Source organism: Lipotes vexillifer, unplaced genomic scaffold (genome assembly GCF_000442215.2).
Source record: "Lipotes vexillifer unplaced genomic scaffold, Lipotes_vexillifer_v1.1 scaffold137, whole genome shotgun sequence".
In the NCBI taxonomy this organism is placed as follows: domain Eukaryota; kingdom Metazoa; phylum Chordata; class Mammalia; order Artiodactyla; family Lipotidae; genus Lipotes; species Lipotes vexillifer.
Window position 1 is genome coordinate 1,232,223 of NW_006775780.1, and position 16,641 is coordinate 1,248,863.

A 16,641-nucleotide genomic window follows, 5' to 3' on the forward strand; every position below is an offset into this window, starting at 1 on the left:
TACTCACCATCCCAAAGGCAATGCATTCCATTGCAACCAACTCTCTTGGCAAAAATGGTTTTCCTATTATTAGGAACCAAATCTGCTTCCCTGATACACGGACCTACTGATTTTCTCCTTACCAGTTCAGTTGCCTCAACTTCCTTCAGGTGTGAATAAGGATTCTCATTCCATAATTAGAAATAGGTCTTAAATATAAATATCCTGAGAGTGGGCAATACATGGATAACTCATTCTAAAGTGTAAATGACTGATACGAGCTTTTCCATTAAAACAAGATTTTATTATGAGAACCTAAGGGTAGGCTGATATAGTGGATAGAGCAGTGGACTAGGAAATGAATGATAGATCCAATGTGATCTATTTTTTTCTGAGCTTTGGTTTCCTCATCTTGAAATGGAATAATTTGCACAATGAGGAGTTCTACTTATTACTGTAATTGCAGAATTTTGTCTGGAAGCAGTCCTACTCACCTGGGCTGTCTTAAACCTTTGCTCTGGCTTGGATTTCTTAGCTCTTTCTTAGCTCTGGGTGGGCAAAAAGTTGCACATGTATCAATGAGCTCTAGCCTCCTGGGGGCAGGGTTGATATTCTTGGTACCAAAGATGTTCTGACTTATACCACCCACCATCACATCAATCAATGAGCCTTTTATTCTACCTGGTTTGAACCTTCCTCTCCCCTGCCTTGAAGCCCTGCTTTATCAGGGCTATTTATGGAATTCGTATCATAAATATTTGCAGGTAACACATTTACTGTAGGTAACACATTTTATTATGATTTTATTATGTAATCTCTTTCCCTGGAGTTTTGCAAGTAAAGATTGCATAAGAACCAACTCTTTATTTGTCCTAAGTTCCACCCTACAGAACCAGGCCATATTACAATTGCTTGATGCACAAGACTCAGTGACTCAATAAATACTTTACAAAAATAATGTATTTTTTTTCTTTCTTAAAACATAAAAAATTAGGGTTTCCTAGACTTGAGTTCCTTTCCTTGTTTTTATATTTATTTACTGAGAATATATTGTGGAGAAAAAAATTGTTACGATGGTATTAAAATAAAATAGATGAAATGAAGTTCACGTTCTCCCCCCATTTGTTTTGCATTTTTTCTTTGGAAAAGTGCTACTCCTTGTTTTTATGTCTGACCTTCCTGTAGCCTTCTGAACCTATTAAGGCATGAGCAGAAATTCTATTCTGGGGTCTTTTAGAAAGGCCAGAATACTGGCCTTTGTTTTAAAGTCCACTTAAAACCAGGCCTCAGATTTTCTCCTAAAATACCCATTTGCACCCCACTCCCTGCCCAGGCTGAGGCAAGGGCATTTGGAAGCTGAGACTTCATCAAGGTACCTCACTGGCTAACTAACACTTGGTTTCAGGTGGGTGTTTTCTTGTTTTGATATCTTTCTGTTGAATTCTTTATTTTTAAACAAGTCATTACTACAAAATTCCCTCTGTCTTCCATCTCCCTAAGCCCCTTTCTGAACTCTCGTGGAAGTGATTAAATAGTTTCACGATGACAACTCCAGAGAAAAGGTGACGTATGAGTCACATTCGTATTAAATAAGTTATATATAAAAACTGCTTATCACGTTTACAACTTCCTTCTCTTTGCCCCTTTGCTTCTCTCGGAAACGCTGGATCCGGGGCGTGAGTTGAATCCCACCTGTTATGACCTGCAGGTTCTTCTTCCAGCTTCTTTCTCCCCATCCTCCTGAGGACATGCCCCCTAGGAAGAGTTCCAAGGAAGCCGTCGGCATTGAAGAGGCAACGGTGGCTTCAGATGGCAGTCACAAGGGCCTGGCGCACACCCCTAGTGTAACTTATGACAAATACTCACGTGGTATACGTACATATACATGTATGCGGGTAAGAGGGACTCTGTGCCAGGTGGCGGATCAGTGCAGTGTGTTTGTGTCACGAACAACAGAGGTGGTGTCTCTTTAATACTCTCTGGCCTCTTGAAACTGCTTGATATAATCTTCGTCCGAGGGGCTCTCTGTGCACTTCTGTCCGTTGTTGGGAGGTCGGGCCTCGTTATACCTGCTCCAGTCGCCCTTGCAGATAATCCAGGGCAGGATGTCCACTTTGTAGTGGAGCTCCGCTGAGAACTCAGTGCTGATGAGATTGGGCGTCCCCGCCCCCTTGCCCCTGGTGATGAGCTGCATGTTGTCGCCATAGCAACAGTGCTGGGCGGCCAGTGTGGTGCTCTCCAGGGACAGCATGGAGCGAATGCAGTACCGGGCCGTGGGCTTGTAGATCTCCAGCTTCTCCTTGGGCCCGCTGGCATCCTTCCAGCGGAAGTCCTTGCGCTTGATGCGGTCGAAGACGTCGGCTGTGCTGTAGGCCACCTCGGTGGGGTAGGAGCAGGGGCAGCTGGGCAGGTCGTTGATCACCTTGTGCATGTACCTCTTTAGGAACTCGCTCTTGCAGCTCATCCAGCGCTCACAGCTGTCAGTGTCTGAAACGGGCCAGAGAAACCCTCTGATCGCATATGCAAAACCTGCTGCCTGACGACTTTAAAGTCCACCTCTCCCTTCCCTGACTGGCAGCCCCTGGAACCCCCAGGCCATGGGTGAACACGATCATGGCCCTTGAACTTGGTAACTTTGTTCTCGGCCCCACCAACTCCTTACTTTATATTATGAAAACTTTTCACACACGTAGAAAAGTGGAGAGAATATACATATACAATGACTACCCAGATGCCATCACCTAGACTTAATCATTGTATTTCCCTCATTAAAATTTTTTTGGGAAAGATATGATATTATTACCCCTAAGTTTTAGTAGGCGTCTACAAAAATAGGAGGATAATTAAACCATGTTTTCCTAGATAACCGTAACCCCATTATCACCCATAACAAAACGAACAATAATTCAGAGGGCCATTTTGAATCTCCTCTCTAAATAAGCGATGAGTGGCGGAAAATGCCGCAAAGGGATGTCTGTAGGACTAAGTTTTATTTCTGTCTCTCACTGACTGGTTTAAACTAGGCTAGTGGCCTAACCTCTTAACCTTAGGCAGGAAAGCGTTAACAACCGTTACACACAAATCCCTGTGATAAGAGGTCTCAAAGAGGAAGAGGCTGGTGGTCCCTGCTTTTAGGGAATTTAATATTTAGGCCAGAGGACACTGACCTATAGACTTTGAGCCAGAACCTGCCCCAAGAAGTGTGTAGTGTTTGGCCTTACAGTATTAAAAAATATTGAATTAATTGCCAACATTTAAGAATTATGTGATTCCACTTATTAATGTAGATTCTTGGTTTCATTTGAAAATCCCAAAGATAGGTTGACGTCAGTCCTGCATTGCCTTGTGAACAGGTAACCAGTGACCACTTCTTGGTCAAGACAGGAGGTCCCCAGTTCCCCACATTCCCTACCTGATCCCGTCACTCATGGGCGTTTGCTCTTGGTCCCTGAGTCATTAGAGTTCAGGACCTCTGGTTTAGTGAATGTCTCAGTTTGTATTTTCCCAGACCCTGAGACAAAGATGCCAGTGAAAATGGTTCTTTGGGAAGTGATTCTGGGAGACACCAGCAGGGAGCATGGAGGTGGGACAGGGAAGGGAGGGTGGCAATATGGGATGTGGATCAAAGAAGTAACCACTGTAGAAACTGCAGCATCTTCCCCTTGGACCTCGGAAACCCACCCAGTGACAGGGTGGAACTTTACCCAAGCCCCGTGATTCTGGGAAACAGCCAAGGTTAAGACCTTCCCCTGCCCTTGTGCATTCTGGAAAACCACTTACTGTAAGAACCCTCTTCCCCGCAGGGCTTGATAAGACTCACAGCTGCTGCCTTGTTTACCTATGACAAAACCAGACACAGACCCTCCAGATTCCCTTTCTTGGTCTCATAAACGATTAGCTAAACTGCTCATCCCCAATCAGAACAAAACACATCCCAACTAAACTTTAGTTAATATTCTCCCCTTCCTTCAAGCCCCTGAACTTTTTTTTTAAAACTTTTTATTTTGTATTGGAGTATAGCCAATTAACAATGTCGTGATAGTTTCAGGTGCACAGCAAAGTGACTCAGCCATACATATACATGTATACATTCTCCCCCAGACTCCCCTCCCATCCAGGCTGCCACATAACATTGAACAGAGTTCCCTGTGCTATACAGAAGGTCCTTGCTGGTTGCCCTTTTTAGATATAGCAGTGTGTACATGTCAACCCCAAGCTCTCTAACTATCCCTTTCCTCCACCCTTCCGCCCCTGTAACCATAAGCTCATTCTATAAGTCTGTGAGTCCGTTTCTGTTTTGTAAATACGTTCATTTGTATCATTTCTTTTTAGATTCCGCATATAAGCGATATCATATCATATTTCTCAAGCCCCTGAACTTTGACCTACCCTCTGCCTGAGCCAGCATATAGCCTCTCCTTAGGGGTCCCTACCAAAAATAGGCTGGCCTCAGGGCAGAACATTCTCTGATGCCCTGTCTGATCTCACCAGCCTTCCATCCCACTGCCTCACATGGGGTTCTTCTAGCCTTATTTACTCCTCTGTAAAAGAAAACCCTTTTGCCTAATCCTTGAGAGGCTTGCAGGCCTATAGACACAGTGTTTTCTCTATTGCAAATAGGCCCTTTCCCTTTTGCAATAATCCTTTGAATACAGTCTTTGAAGAGAGATGTTTTTTATTTTATTTGGCGGGATCTGGGTATTATCCACCAGTTCCCATCAATCACTGATAGGGGGCTGCTCCTGGACTTCTAGATGACTGTGGATTCATGGGCTGGTGGCTCTGGGGGCCAGAGCACACTGTCAAGCAAAGAACCACAGGGGCTGCTGGGGTGTAGGGACGTGGTGTGGGCAGTGGCAGGTTTCCCATCGCGTGTGGCTCAGGAAGCTGCAGCGGGTAAGATGAGCCATATCTAAGGCTGCCCACCATGGTGGAATGTGGGGTGCGTTAAGGGGGCCAAAGCAAAAAGTCCCACTGGTGCTAAAAAGTGTCATTTCTATCAGTGCAAGTCAGGGGGTGCTTCAAGGAATGTGTGACACCGGGCTGGCCCTGAGGCTCTTCAGGGCTGCGTGGTGGCCACAAGTGTCCTGCTCAGAGCTCCTACAAGGAAGCCTGCTGGGGGCACTTTGCTGCCTGGTGGCCTCCAGCTGTAGCCACTGTGGATCTGATGTGGTTTCCACATCCAGGTTGTGCTCCCCCGGAGCTTCTCTCGGTTGATGACAGCCTGGTGTGGGTGCTGCCCAACGGGGGACCCCTTTGTCAGGCAGCCTTTGCTGGGGGGGTCCCCGCTGGCATGGTCGAGACTTTCTCAAGCTGCTTTGAGGCCCTTGCTTCCCAGTCCTCCTTCCTTCCCTCCCTCCCTTTGCAGGGGTCAGGCCTGCATCTTGGTCTGAAAGCCTTCCCTGCCTACTTCTGCTGCTTCCCCTCTATCCTTCCCCGGCGCTTCCCCAGTGAATCTCTTGAATGTCCAATCCCATCTCAGAAGGCTGGACCTGACTCAGACTACATACAAGAGCAGAGATGGGGCCGGGCGAGGGGAGGGCCATCCAGGTTGGTATTAACTGTGCAAACCACAGTTAAGCAGAAGAAGTCTGGGGGCAGGGTGAATGTTCAGTTTCCCTGGAGCAGAGGATATAGGGAAGGAAGCTTGTTAGTGTCAGGTCATGGGGTCTTCAGTGTGGTTTAGGCTCATTTCAGAGGGCACTAGGGACCCACTGAAGGTTTCTGAGTGACAGTGAGCTCTTCACTGAGCTATGCAGTAGGAAGAAAGATTCAGTGCTGATACCAGTTGTAAGAGTCCAGGTGAGATACTCTGGGAGGGAACAGCTGGTGAGATCAAGAGTAGTCGGGGAGGTAGGGCTGCCAGGCCTTGGTGGGCTTGGGGGGAAGGGAGGAAGGTATCAGAAGTGACTCTCCAGCTCTGACCCAGGTGCCTGGGAGGCTGGTGGTGTCATGAGTGAAAATCAAACGGTCGGGCTTGCGGGGCAGCTTGCAGGGGTGCTCAGGTTTCTCTTGAGGGATATGAGAAAGAGAGAGCTGGGGCACCTCCCAGGAGCTTGGAAAGGCCTGGTCTAAGACGAAACACCTGGGCTCTTGTGCCAGACTGCCTGGGATCGAATCCCAACTCAAGTATTTAGTGGCTCTGTGGCCCTGAGCAAGGTATCCTACCTCACTGTGCTTCAGTTTTCTCATCTCTAAACTGGGTATAAAAATTACACCGATCTCCAAAACTGCAATGAGGATTAAACCAGAGGGAAAGCAGGGAGTACGCAGAACAGGGATGCTGCCTGCGGGGATGGGCTGAGTGCTATGATTCCACCCCTGAGAGCCCCTGACTGAGCAGTTGCATAGAGATTGGAGGGTCCATCCTGGGAAGTTTGTGTCTGCAAAGCCAGTGGGGGTTTCCCTCAGAGGGCAGGGTTTTCAGAAACAAAATTCAGCGAGGTCCCAGAAGATAGCTTTGTATTTTTCCTCCAGAGTAGAAGGTCATCATAATTCATGTACAGGACATAGGTCCTTCGACTTATTTTTTTATCAAATTTACATGGAGCATTCAGTGTGAATGTTCTCAATGTTTTACAAGTATTAACTCATTTCACTCTAAAATAGGTCTAGGAGGTAGGCACCATTACCTTAGACCATTTTACAGATCAGAAAACTGAGGCAGAAGTAGGTTAAGAAACTTGACCTTGTGCTAGTCAAGCTTTTCTCATCTCTGCTGGGCATCTTCCGTTTGTCCTTCTACATCCTTATTTCACATTCTTCCTTGCCATGGAAGGCTGCTCTGTATGCACCAGATCTGTGGGCTCCCTGAGCCCTGGTTTCTAATTGGGGTGAGCCAATGGGAGGACCGGGTGAGGGACCAGAGGGAGGGAGGAGTGAATTCAGGGTATTGTTCCCAAGGCTCCTCCCTCACTGTTACAAGTTGGCTGCTTCCTTCTGGGAGCTGGAAGTGCTGTCAGGCAGCCCTCTCTACACAGTGGCTCTGGGAACCACTCCTTCCCCTGGTCCCTTCAGGCCAGTGGGTGGTAAGGGCTCCCCACGCTTGCCAGCCCCAGGGTTCTGTACAAGCCCTTGGTTTCCATCTACCTGCTCACACCTTTGCCAAAAGGCCCTCATCAAATGCTCCTCTATTACCTGATCTGCGTGTGAGCCTTGTCTGTTCCTGCCCAGAACCTGTCTGACCCACCATCCCCCCTCATCCCTGTGTGTTCTCAGCTGCCCATTGGGTGCAGCTGGTCCCATCCCCTGTGAAAGGGCAAATAGCTGCCTGCCTGTGGGGTGAGATATGGGGAGGTCTGAGATGCTCTCTTCCCCAAAAGCCCATCTTGTTGTTTTATCATTTTATGCAAAATTCCCGCATGTAGTCTTTAATTTTTTTTTTTTTTTTTTTTTTTTTTTAATTATTTTATGGCTAAATATACCGTTTTGTTTTTTATTTTTTTTTTTTTTTTTTTTTTTGTCAAATGCATTGTGTGTGCAGAAGGCTTCTGCTAACATTTTGGTTGCATGTGAAGGACTGTGATGGAAACCCCGGGCAACAGAATTTCCAAACTGACTCCAGGGTGGCTGAGGAGGGCAGAGTGAAGAGGTGAGGAAAGGGTTTTGGGGGAGTGGCAAAAAGAAATGGGGCAGAAGGAGTCTTATCGTTCTGTAATATAGAATTACATCCAGAAGCATGTGGAGCTATTTTTATTCAGCAAGCTTTCCCCTTGCTGAACAGACACTTTCAATTTTGTTTGGTCCACGTTCAGTGTACTTGAGCTAGCATTTTCGAGCAGATGAGTAGCAGGGTGTACCAAAGGGTTACGAAAGATTCACATGGCGGGGAGTGAGATGGGGGAGGCATAATGTTGAGAAAGTTCTCGTTCTCTTCCTTCCTCCCCCCGCCCTTCTGCTGGAAAACTGACATCACCATTTCTTGATTTTACTGGGGACACTGGGTGAAAGTTGGGAGAAGAGATGCCCTGAGGCTCAAGGCCCGAGTGTGGATGGATCCCAAGCTAGGGGCAGGGTGCCCCACCCACGTGCTACGGATGCTGCGTGGCTGGCGGGGCAGATACAGCAGGGCTGCTGGGCTCCATCTGGTGCAGGAGGAATGGGGCGGCTGCACTCTCTTGCTTGGTGTATATTCAGCGAGCAAGAAGTATGCTGAGAAAATTGGACCCCGTAAGAGGAAAACGAAACATTTAAAGGGATCCAAGGATGGCACAGCAAAGGCAGAAGGAATCTCCAAAATGCTAGATCAATATTTGGATGGAAAAGCACAAATAAAAAAAAACCTTTCCTTACCAACTTCGAACAGTTTGGTGGCATTAAACTCTTCACTTCCCGCAAGCAGACTCACTTCAGTGGCAGCTGTCCTGAAGGTGTCCTCGATTCCTAAACACAGACAGGAGCTCATTTTCCCGAGTTACATGGAAAAAGCCCTCCACCCCACACACCCCCGCCCCACTGGCAAATAAAAAAAACAAATACACTTGAATAAAGCCTTTTTTGTATTCATTACTACTCATGGGCAGAAACTTGCCAACAGAGGAAACAGTAAACAGTAGGTATAGAGCATAAAATATATTAAAACTCCAGATACCATTTGCAGCATGAAATCAGATCCAAATGTGCCTGAATGTGCCTAAGGAACTCATTCCTTGGGCCTAGGAATGGGATTTTGGATGGTGCGGGACACGCATCAGGATGGCTGTCTATCTAGAGGTGTCAGGATGGCAAACTAAACTACAGGCTGTGGAGCGTAGTGGTTAACAACTTGTCTCGTGGTCAACACCAGTCTTAAGGACTGACTCACTGGGCCCAAATCACTACTAGCTGTGTGACCTTGGGCAAGCCCTGGAACATCTGTGTGACTCAGTTTTCACATCCGTAAATGGGGAGGACCAATGACCCACCTCATAGTGCTGAATGAATTAAATGAGTTATGTGTAAAGAAAGCACATAGAGTACCAAGTGGTAAGTGTTGGCTGACATTTTCCCCTTGAACATTTGTCTAGTTCATTTTGAGGATACAGCAGTCTGTAGCTAAAGACCAGATCTCTCATATGCTGGGACTTTTAGCATTGCTGATGATGTTTCAAAAAGAATAAGCTGGGGGAGCGATGAATTGGGAGTTTGGGATTAGCAAATGCAAACTATTGTATATAGAATGGATAAACAGCAAGGTCTTGCTGTGTAGCACAGGGAACTATATTCAATATCCTGTGATAAACCATAATGGAAAAGAATATGAAAAAGAATGTGTATAACTGAGTCACTTTGCTGTACAGCAGAAGTTAACACAGCATTGTAAATCAACTATACTTGAATGAAATAAATTTTTTTAAAAACCCCAAATTCAACGTTGAAAAAAAAAGAATAACCTGGGCTTGTTATTACTTGCTCTGAGCAACTGAACCTAGCTTGCCTCAAACTTCCTGGCTCTCTCCCTTCCTCAAATGACCACCCCCACCCAGGCTTCCTTTGCAAACAGGAATCTCCTGCAGATGGGGCCAGTCAGGAGAGAGAGGAGCAGTGGAACGTGCTATTTGTTGGAGAACCTTGACTGTCTTGCTAAGCATGAGTTGATTTCCTTTAAGGGGCTTTCTCTGGTTTTATGTGAGGCCCCTAGAACTTGTGTGGTCAGCCTAAGGGACAAACTTTTACAGTGTAATCACTGTCAGGCCAGGGAGACGGCCTGTCCCATGAGTTTTTCCAGTAGAGCTGAGAATCAAGACACCAAAAAAGGAAAGAGATCCTGCAAAAGGAGATCCTTCATGTTCAAGGGAGCCCTGAAAAGCTGCAAGAGTCAAGAACAGAAGGGCAGAAAGGATGGAAGGAGGGCAAGTTCAGATGAGAAGAAAATGTATGAACAGGGCTGCTGGCCACGCTGCTCTCAGTAGTGAGAGAAAACGAGAAGGAAGCATTCAAAATGGCAGCAGGGAAGATACCTGCTATTAAGATATCTAGGTCTACTGTTTTACGTCTGGGTGCCAGCTCTGGGAGGCAAAGCAGCAAGCAAGCCCGCTCAAGCCCTGACATTAAATGCTGTCTGTATTCACGTGTGGCTGAGCCCGATACCCTTCCCCTTGACAGAGGTGTAAGAGTCTAACGGTTAAGAACACGGATTCTGGAATCAGACTGCCTGGATTCAAATCCCAGCTGGACCACTTGCTGCCTCTTTGACTCTAGGCAAGTTAGCCTGTGTGTCCCAGTTTCCACAGCTGCCAAATGAGTACCATCATCAATAGCTAGTTCATGAGGTTACTGTGAGGATTAGATGAAGTAACACGTGCAAAGACCTTAGGAATTTGCTTGATACTTAAATACTCAAAAAGTCCTACTTTTCATGAACCTTGTTATCATCTTTCTCCCTTCTTCATCTTCCCAATCTTCATCTTCATCTTCATTTTCTTTGGTTTCATCTTATCTTCATCATCATCTTCTTCCTGCCTTCCTCCTCCTCTCCCTTCTCATATTATTATTATTTATTGCTTTCTACCCATCCAAACCCCATCCCACCGGACTGTTAACTCAGCTTCATTATGATGAACACGGGAAAGATCAGGACAAGCATCCTGATGGTTGTTCCACTTTTGGAAATCCACCTGCATGGCTGACGGGGGCTAGAAATGCCTCTTCTCATACCATCAGCCCTGTTTTCTGCACACACCCCTTTGCTATCACACACATTGCCAATCTGATCTTCTCTCTCCGCAGAAATCCCTTTGCTCTTCCACTTTTTTGTTCCAAATCTCAGCCTGAGAGATTTAGAACAGAGTTTCTAGGGGTAGAAAAAGGGAGTCTGGGGTGTGGGGTTCGAATGTTCTGCCTCTGAAATTTCTTTCGGAGGAAGCCACTTGGAGCGTGTGATTTCTTGGAAGAGCCCGAGATAGTATTTTAGGCTGGTTTTCTACCTGACCATGGGGAACACATGGTAGATGGAAAACTATAGACCAGGAGTTGATAAACTTTTATGTAAAGGGTCAGAAAGTAACTATTTTAGGCTTTGTGGTTCACATATGGTCTTTTGTTATTGAAGTATAGTTGATTCACAATGTTGTGTTAGTTTCAGATGCATAACAAAGTGATTCAGATATATACCTACAGGTGTATATATATATATATATATATATATATATATATATAATTTTCCATTATAGGTTATTACAAGATACTGAATATAATTCCCTATGCTATACAGTAGGTCCTTGTTGTTTATCTCTTTATATATAGTAGTCTGTATCTGTTAATGCCAAATTCCTAATTTATCCCTCCCTGTTGGTAACTGTAAGTTTGCTTTCTATGTCTCCGAGTCTATTTTTGTTTTGTAAATAAGCTCATTTCACAAACGGTCTTGGTTGCATATTCTTCCTCCTCTTCCTCCATCTTCATAATCCTTTACAAATGTGTGGGCCATACTGACGTGGGCCGTGGTTTGATAACTACTGCTATAGACACAATGATTTTTCACCCCAATATGGCCTCTCACCAAGTTTGTAATTAGTTAAGTTTTCAAAACACTGACAATGCAGTTTAAAGTGATACGTAACGGCCAAGTTGCCCCAGTCTGCTCCCTCTGGAGCCTTCAGCAACTCTCAGGCTAACACATGGTTTTTCTGTAGATGGCCATTAAGCCTCTGGTCCTGGCTTCCTTATTAGACCATGAACACCTGTCTTCATGTGTCTCTTCAAGGTACAACCCACCCCACATCAAAGGCTCAAAGTAACCAGAATCCCTCCTTTAAATTAAGTACATGGTGGCATTGTCTTCTAAGTCACAGTTACTGCAATTGTGTATAAGGCTCAGAAAATCCATCTTTTCATCCACTAAGCTCATTACTCGTCTCTTGTCCCAGTCCAGTCAGAATTCTTAGGAAAATAGTTGCCCTGTAGGAAGTCAATTTCTATAAGTTTTTAAATATAAACTAAAAGCTTCCCCAGACTCACAGATATAGAGAATAAATTAGCAGTTACCAGTGGGAGGGGCAATATAGGGGTTGAGGGGGTGGTAGGTACAAACTATTGGGTATAAGCTAAGCTACAGGGTTATATTGTATACAACATGCGGAATATAGCTAATATTTTGTAATAACTGTAAATGGAGTGTAACCCTTAAAAACTGTATAAAAAGATAAAAAAATAAAATAAAATAAAGCTGCCCTTTAATGTGGAGCCACACCCCTGCATAAACCCACCTGGGCAGTTTGGACGGTCACACGTCCTAGATTCGGTTGCAGTGCACGCGTAGCCACAAGACCTGGTCCGTTTCTGGTTGCCGTTCCCACAGGTGACGCTGCAAACAGACCAGAGACTCCAGTCTCCCTCACCGTCTGTGGAATCTGGAACAGAACCAGGGAGGTGGTCACCAGCCTTCGCCAAGGAGTCCCCAAATCTCCCCCATTGAACTGCCAGCCAGCTGTCCATTTCTGACGCTCCCACTGTTAGAGGGGGCCAGATGCCAGCTGGAGTCGAAAGCCTATGGCTCCAGGGTTCATTTTAGGGATTAGCTTAGTAATGGTAGGGACTCCTCCGTCTGAGGTTTTGGGCACATGGCCAGGGCCTGCCCCCTAGAAGGTGCCCAGTAAGTGCTTGTTGAGAATGTGTACATTCACAGACTATGGAGCCATGGAATAATATGGTAGGGATTTTCCAAAATGACCACCATCAGTTCCTTCACACACAAAGAGAGGAGTCACATGAAGGGCCCCCAAAACACTACACATGGGAATGAAGCCTTCTTGGACCTTCCAGGCACTTCTCAGTGGACAGCTGATGCCATTGGCAGTAGAAGAGATGCCCAGTGGGGCCCCACCTGAACTCCTAAGCCACAGAATCATGAGAAATAATACACTGCTGATGTTTTAGTCACCAAATTTTGGAATGGTTTGTTATGCAGCAGTAGATAACTGATACATAATGGTAAAGCTAGAAGTGGTCCTTGAGGTCATCACTCAACATCCATTCAACAAATACTGAGCCCCTATTATGTGCCAGGCACAAATCAGGGTATGTGAGATATATCATTAAATAAAGCTTTCAAAGATCTCTGCCCTGTGGTACTAATATTTTTGTGAGAAAATTCAGACAATAATCAATAAACACAAAAAAATGAGTAAATTATACAATATATCAGAAATCGATGAGTGGTATGGAAAAAGGAGAAGTGGACCAGACTAGGGGGGCCTGGGAATGTGAGACCCATGAGAGAGGTTGGTATGTTATCTAGACTAACTTCCTCTTTTTAAAAGTAAGGAAACTAAGTCCTGGAGTGCTTGGGTGACCCATTCAAGGTCATAAGGGTAAGAGGAAGGAAAGCTGGGGCCCTAGTGCTAAATCCTTGATCTCTAAAGCTTGACCCTTTCTGCAGCAACTCCCCTCTGAACTACTTTTTCCTGCTTTATCCAAATTTTCCTCCAGACTTGGGGCCTCTGCCAGGGCCAAGCACAGAGCCCCAGACATGTGCATCGCAGGGAAGGGGTCCACTCTGCTCAGAACAGGTCGCGGTGATCGTTATTACTTAGGTCTGGCAAGAATGCAGTCCACACATGTTTCTACCTGAACCTTGGGCCCCGTGCCAGGTTCCCAGGCCGTCGTTTACAGGGTGATCACTCGGAACGCCGCTCAGGCAAACCCAGGGCTGCCGAGTCTCAGCCCATCATGCAAAGTTGGTGGGGGGATTCCTGGTCCTCTTTCCTAACCCAGAGCCAAGAGTCTGCTCACACCTCACCTGCTCCCAGGGGCCCCATCTGTTTCTCCCCACTTCCCAAAAGGGATTTTTCCAAACTTTGATTTCTTTGTAAGACATGGTTTTCCAACCACAGGGACAAGCAGATGTTTGAAACTACTGCCTTGTGTGAGGGAGGTGGGCCTGCTTCCCCCCATCAGCTGCCTCCGTCTCTCCCATGCTCCTCCTGGGCATCAACGCAGTGGAACTGGACAGACCGCTGAGGAGGGGGCCGTGGCTACTCCCTCCCAGACCTCTTGGTAAACTCTCTGAGAACACGAGGGATGTGCCTGGAACAATCACAGGATAGCACTCCTGTCAGCCGGTGTATCCATGTGTAGCGGGTTATACGCGCACGTGAACACACTCAGCGCCTCCTGTGTGAATCACCCGTACCAGATTTTGTTAAAGGGAACAACCACCACACCAAAAAATCACCAGTAAAGATGGTACTGTTTTTAGACTCATAAAAAGGGGGCACTCATAAGAAGCTGATTAAATCACACAGGTAGAGTCCCTGTCACCGGTGGGGTGGGTACCGGCCTAAGACATGATCCAATGATGCCAAGAGGTTGTCCTGCTTGGCTCAGCAGAAGCAACGGGGCCTCAACCATCTAGAAATTTCTGGCGACCTTTCCTCCCTGTTGCAATAATTTTGGGAAATATCATCCCTGAACTTTGAGATTTTAGCATTAAACACACCATTTTGGAATCTCTGCCAGAGGTAATGTCTTGTTTTGGTTTCTTGCATCTGAATTACTGAATGCTAATACTGTGTCTGATGATGTGAAAAATGACTTCCGTAATTCTCCCTGTATCCACCCCCTTGGTTGCTACCTTTTCACACCAACCCTAGTCTGGGCCATGTGACTTGCTCTGGCCAGTGAGAAAATAGCAAATATAATGCAAACAGAGGCTAGAAAAGCGCTTGTGCATTAGGGCTTGCCTTCTCACTGTAGAGAAGTCTTCCACCACCACATGAAGAGCCTGGACTAGCGTCCTGGAGGGTGAGGGACCAGAAGGAGAGAGGCCCAGATATCATCCCAGCACCCGCCGCTGTCCAGCTGGGACCCCATCATTGTGAATGAAGCCATGCTAAACCATGCAGCCCCAGCCAAGCCAGCCCTGGGCAGAACAACAGTCCAGACAATCTTCAGACTCTTGAGAGAGAAGACATTTGTTCTTTTAAGCCACTAAGTTTTAGTGGCGGTTTCTAAAGCAGCAAGAGCTAACTGTCACAAAAACACTATAACAACCCTCCCTATGCTATGCTCTCTGGATGGCTAGCAGACCCTGGAACCATGACAGATTTATTACTTCACTAAGTGGCTGTCTCCATGTCTTTATTTTATTTATTTATTAAAATTTTTTCTTTTTAAAGATCCAAATCACATTTAATGAGATTAAAAACTACTAAACCTGAGTTTTGTCTTTTTTTTTTAATGGATAGGATTAATGGCAGATTCAACACGGCAAAAAAAAAAAAAAGATTGGTAAACTTTAAGACATAACGATAGAAACTATCCAAAATGAAACAGGGAGAAAAAGATGGATTAAAATGAACAGAGCAGGGCTTCCCTGGTGGCGCAGTGGTTGAGAGTCCGCCTGCCGATGCAGGGGATATGGGTTCGTGCCCCGGTTCAGGAGGATCCCACATGCCGCGGAGCGGCTGGGCCCATGAGCCATGGCCGCTGAGCCTGCGCGTCCGGACAAATACACATGTACTTATAGTCCCCAAAGTGGGAGGGCAGGGGTGGAAGTGGGGGGAATAGAAAAAAATATTTGAAGAAATAATGGCCCCAAATTTCCCAAATATAATGGAAACTGTAGACCCACAGATCCAAGAAATGCAACAAACCCCTAGCACAAGAAACACAGAAAAGGCCATGTCTTTATTTTAAATGCTCACAAAGTCATTTATTTTCCAAACATTTTAAAATACTGGTCCCCCAAAGTCAGGCACAGAACACGTATACAGCCATGTGGCTGAGCATTTCTATTGGGCTAGCAACGAAGTGAAACAACCTCTTGGGGAAAAGTGGGCACGCCAGCCCTTTCTCTGGAAGTGTCTGTAGCATACAGCCCCCGACGAACACCCCATCCAAGCCCCTCCTCGTGGGGATTTCTATTTGTTTAATGTGTTTGCAGGAGAGAAAGGGAATTTCTGACTGGGGGACAAAGCTTTGAGGGCAGTATTCCTTTCTGCTATAATAAAATAAGCCTGTTCTCATTGGCTCACCTACCAGGGCATCACTCAGAGCAGAAGATGCACTTGAGCAGCAGTAGTTACAAAGATGACAACAAAGACAGCAGAAAACAGTCCCTGTGAACATTTCCGTCGTGCTTGGACAGCCCCCATCTGTGACATCAAAGAGCTTGGTGAGGGCAGAGAACAATCCACAGGGCAGTGGGCTGAGGACCGGGTTACAGGGATGTTGTTTGAAATTTTAAAGTGGTCATTATATACTTTCAGGGCACTAGAGTTCTGTGGGCCAGTTATAGTGTTTGGGCAACTGAAGTGACTTGGGTCTTGGCTCGGCCACTGGAAAGCCTCTACCCTAATCCTAGATAATAGTGGCTGCCAGTTATTGAGGGCCTGTCTTAACCAGCTCCTCTGTCAACACACCCTGATCGAACTCCTATAACAATCCTGCAAGGTAGGTAGAAACACTCTCCTTTTATGGATAAGGAAACTGAGTCACAGAGGTTAAGGTACTTGATTAAGGTCACACAGCTCAAACTTGGCAGAGCTGGGAGTAGATCTGAGATCTGCCTGCTCTGGCCATATCCTGTTCTATATCCTGATATTCCAGCAACTTTGATTCCGGCCCCAGCAGCCCTTCCTTAAGATACTCACTTATGTGGCCATAATTTAACGTTACAAAGAAAAACCCTTGCAAAAAATCACTGTGGGATCTATTAAAATAAGACCATGACCCGTCAGAGAA

At 46.0% G+C, this 16,641-nt stretch overlaps 1 protein-coding gene across 1 annotated transcript in view; it reads right to left on the minus strand.

Annotated features, from left to right (window-relative positions):
* Positions 1 to 756: 756 nt before the first annotated feature.
* ISM1 (isthmin 1) overlaps positions 757 to 16,641 on the minus strand; it is a 29,853-nt gene continuing 13,968 nt past the window's right edge. The window contains exons 3-5 of the mRNA XM_007450198.1: positions 12,165 to 12,308; positions 8,272 to 8,361; positions 757 to 2,466 (exon numbers count right to left, since the gene is read on the minus strand). Coding sequence (XP_007450260.1) covers positions 1,949 to 2,466; positions 8,272 to 8,361; positions 12,165 to 12,308 — 752 coding nt within the window. The 3' untranslated portion in view covers positions 757 to 1,948. The remainder of the gene's footprint in view (positions 2,467 to 8,271; positions 8,362 to 12,164; positions 12,309 to 16,641) is intronic.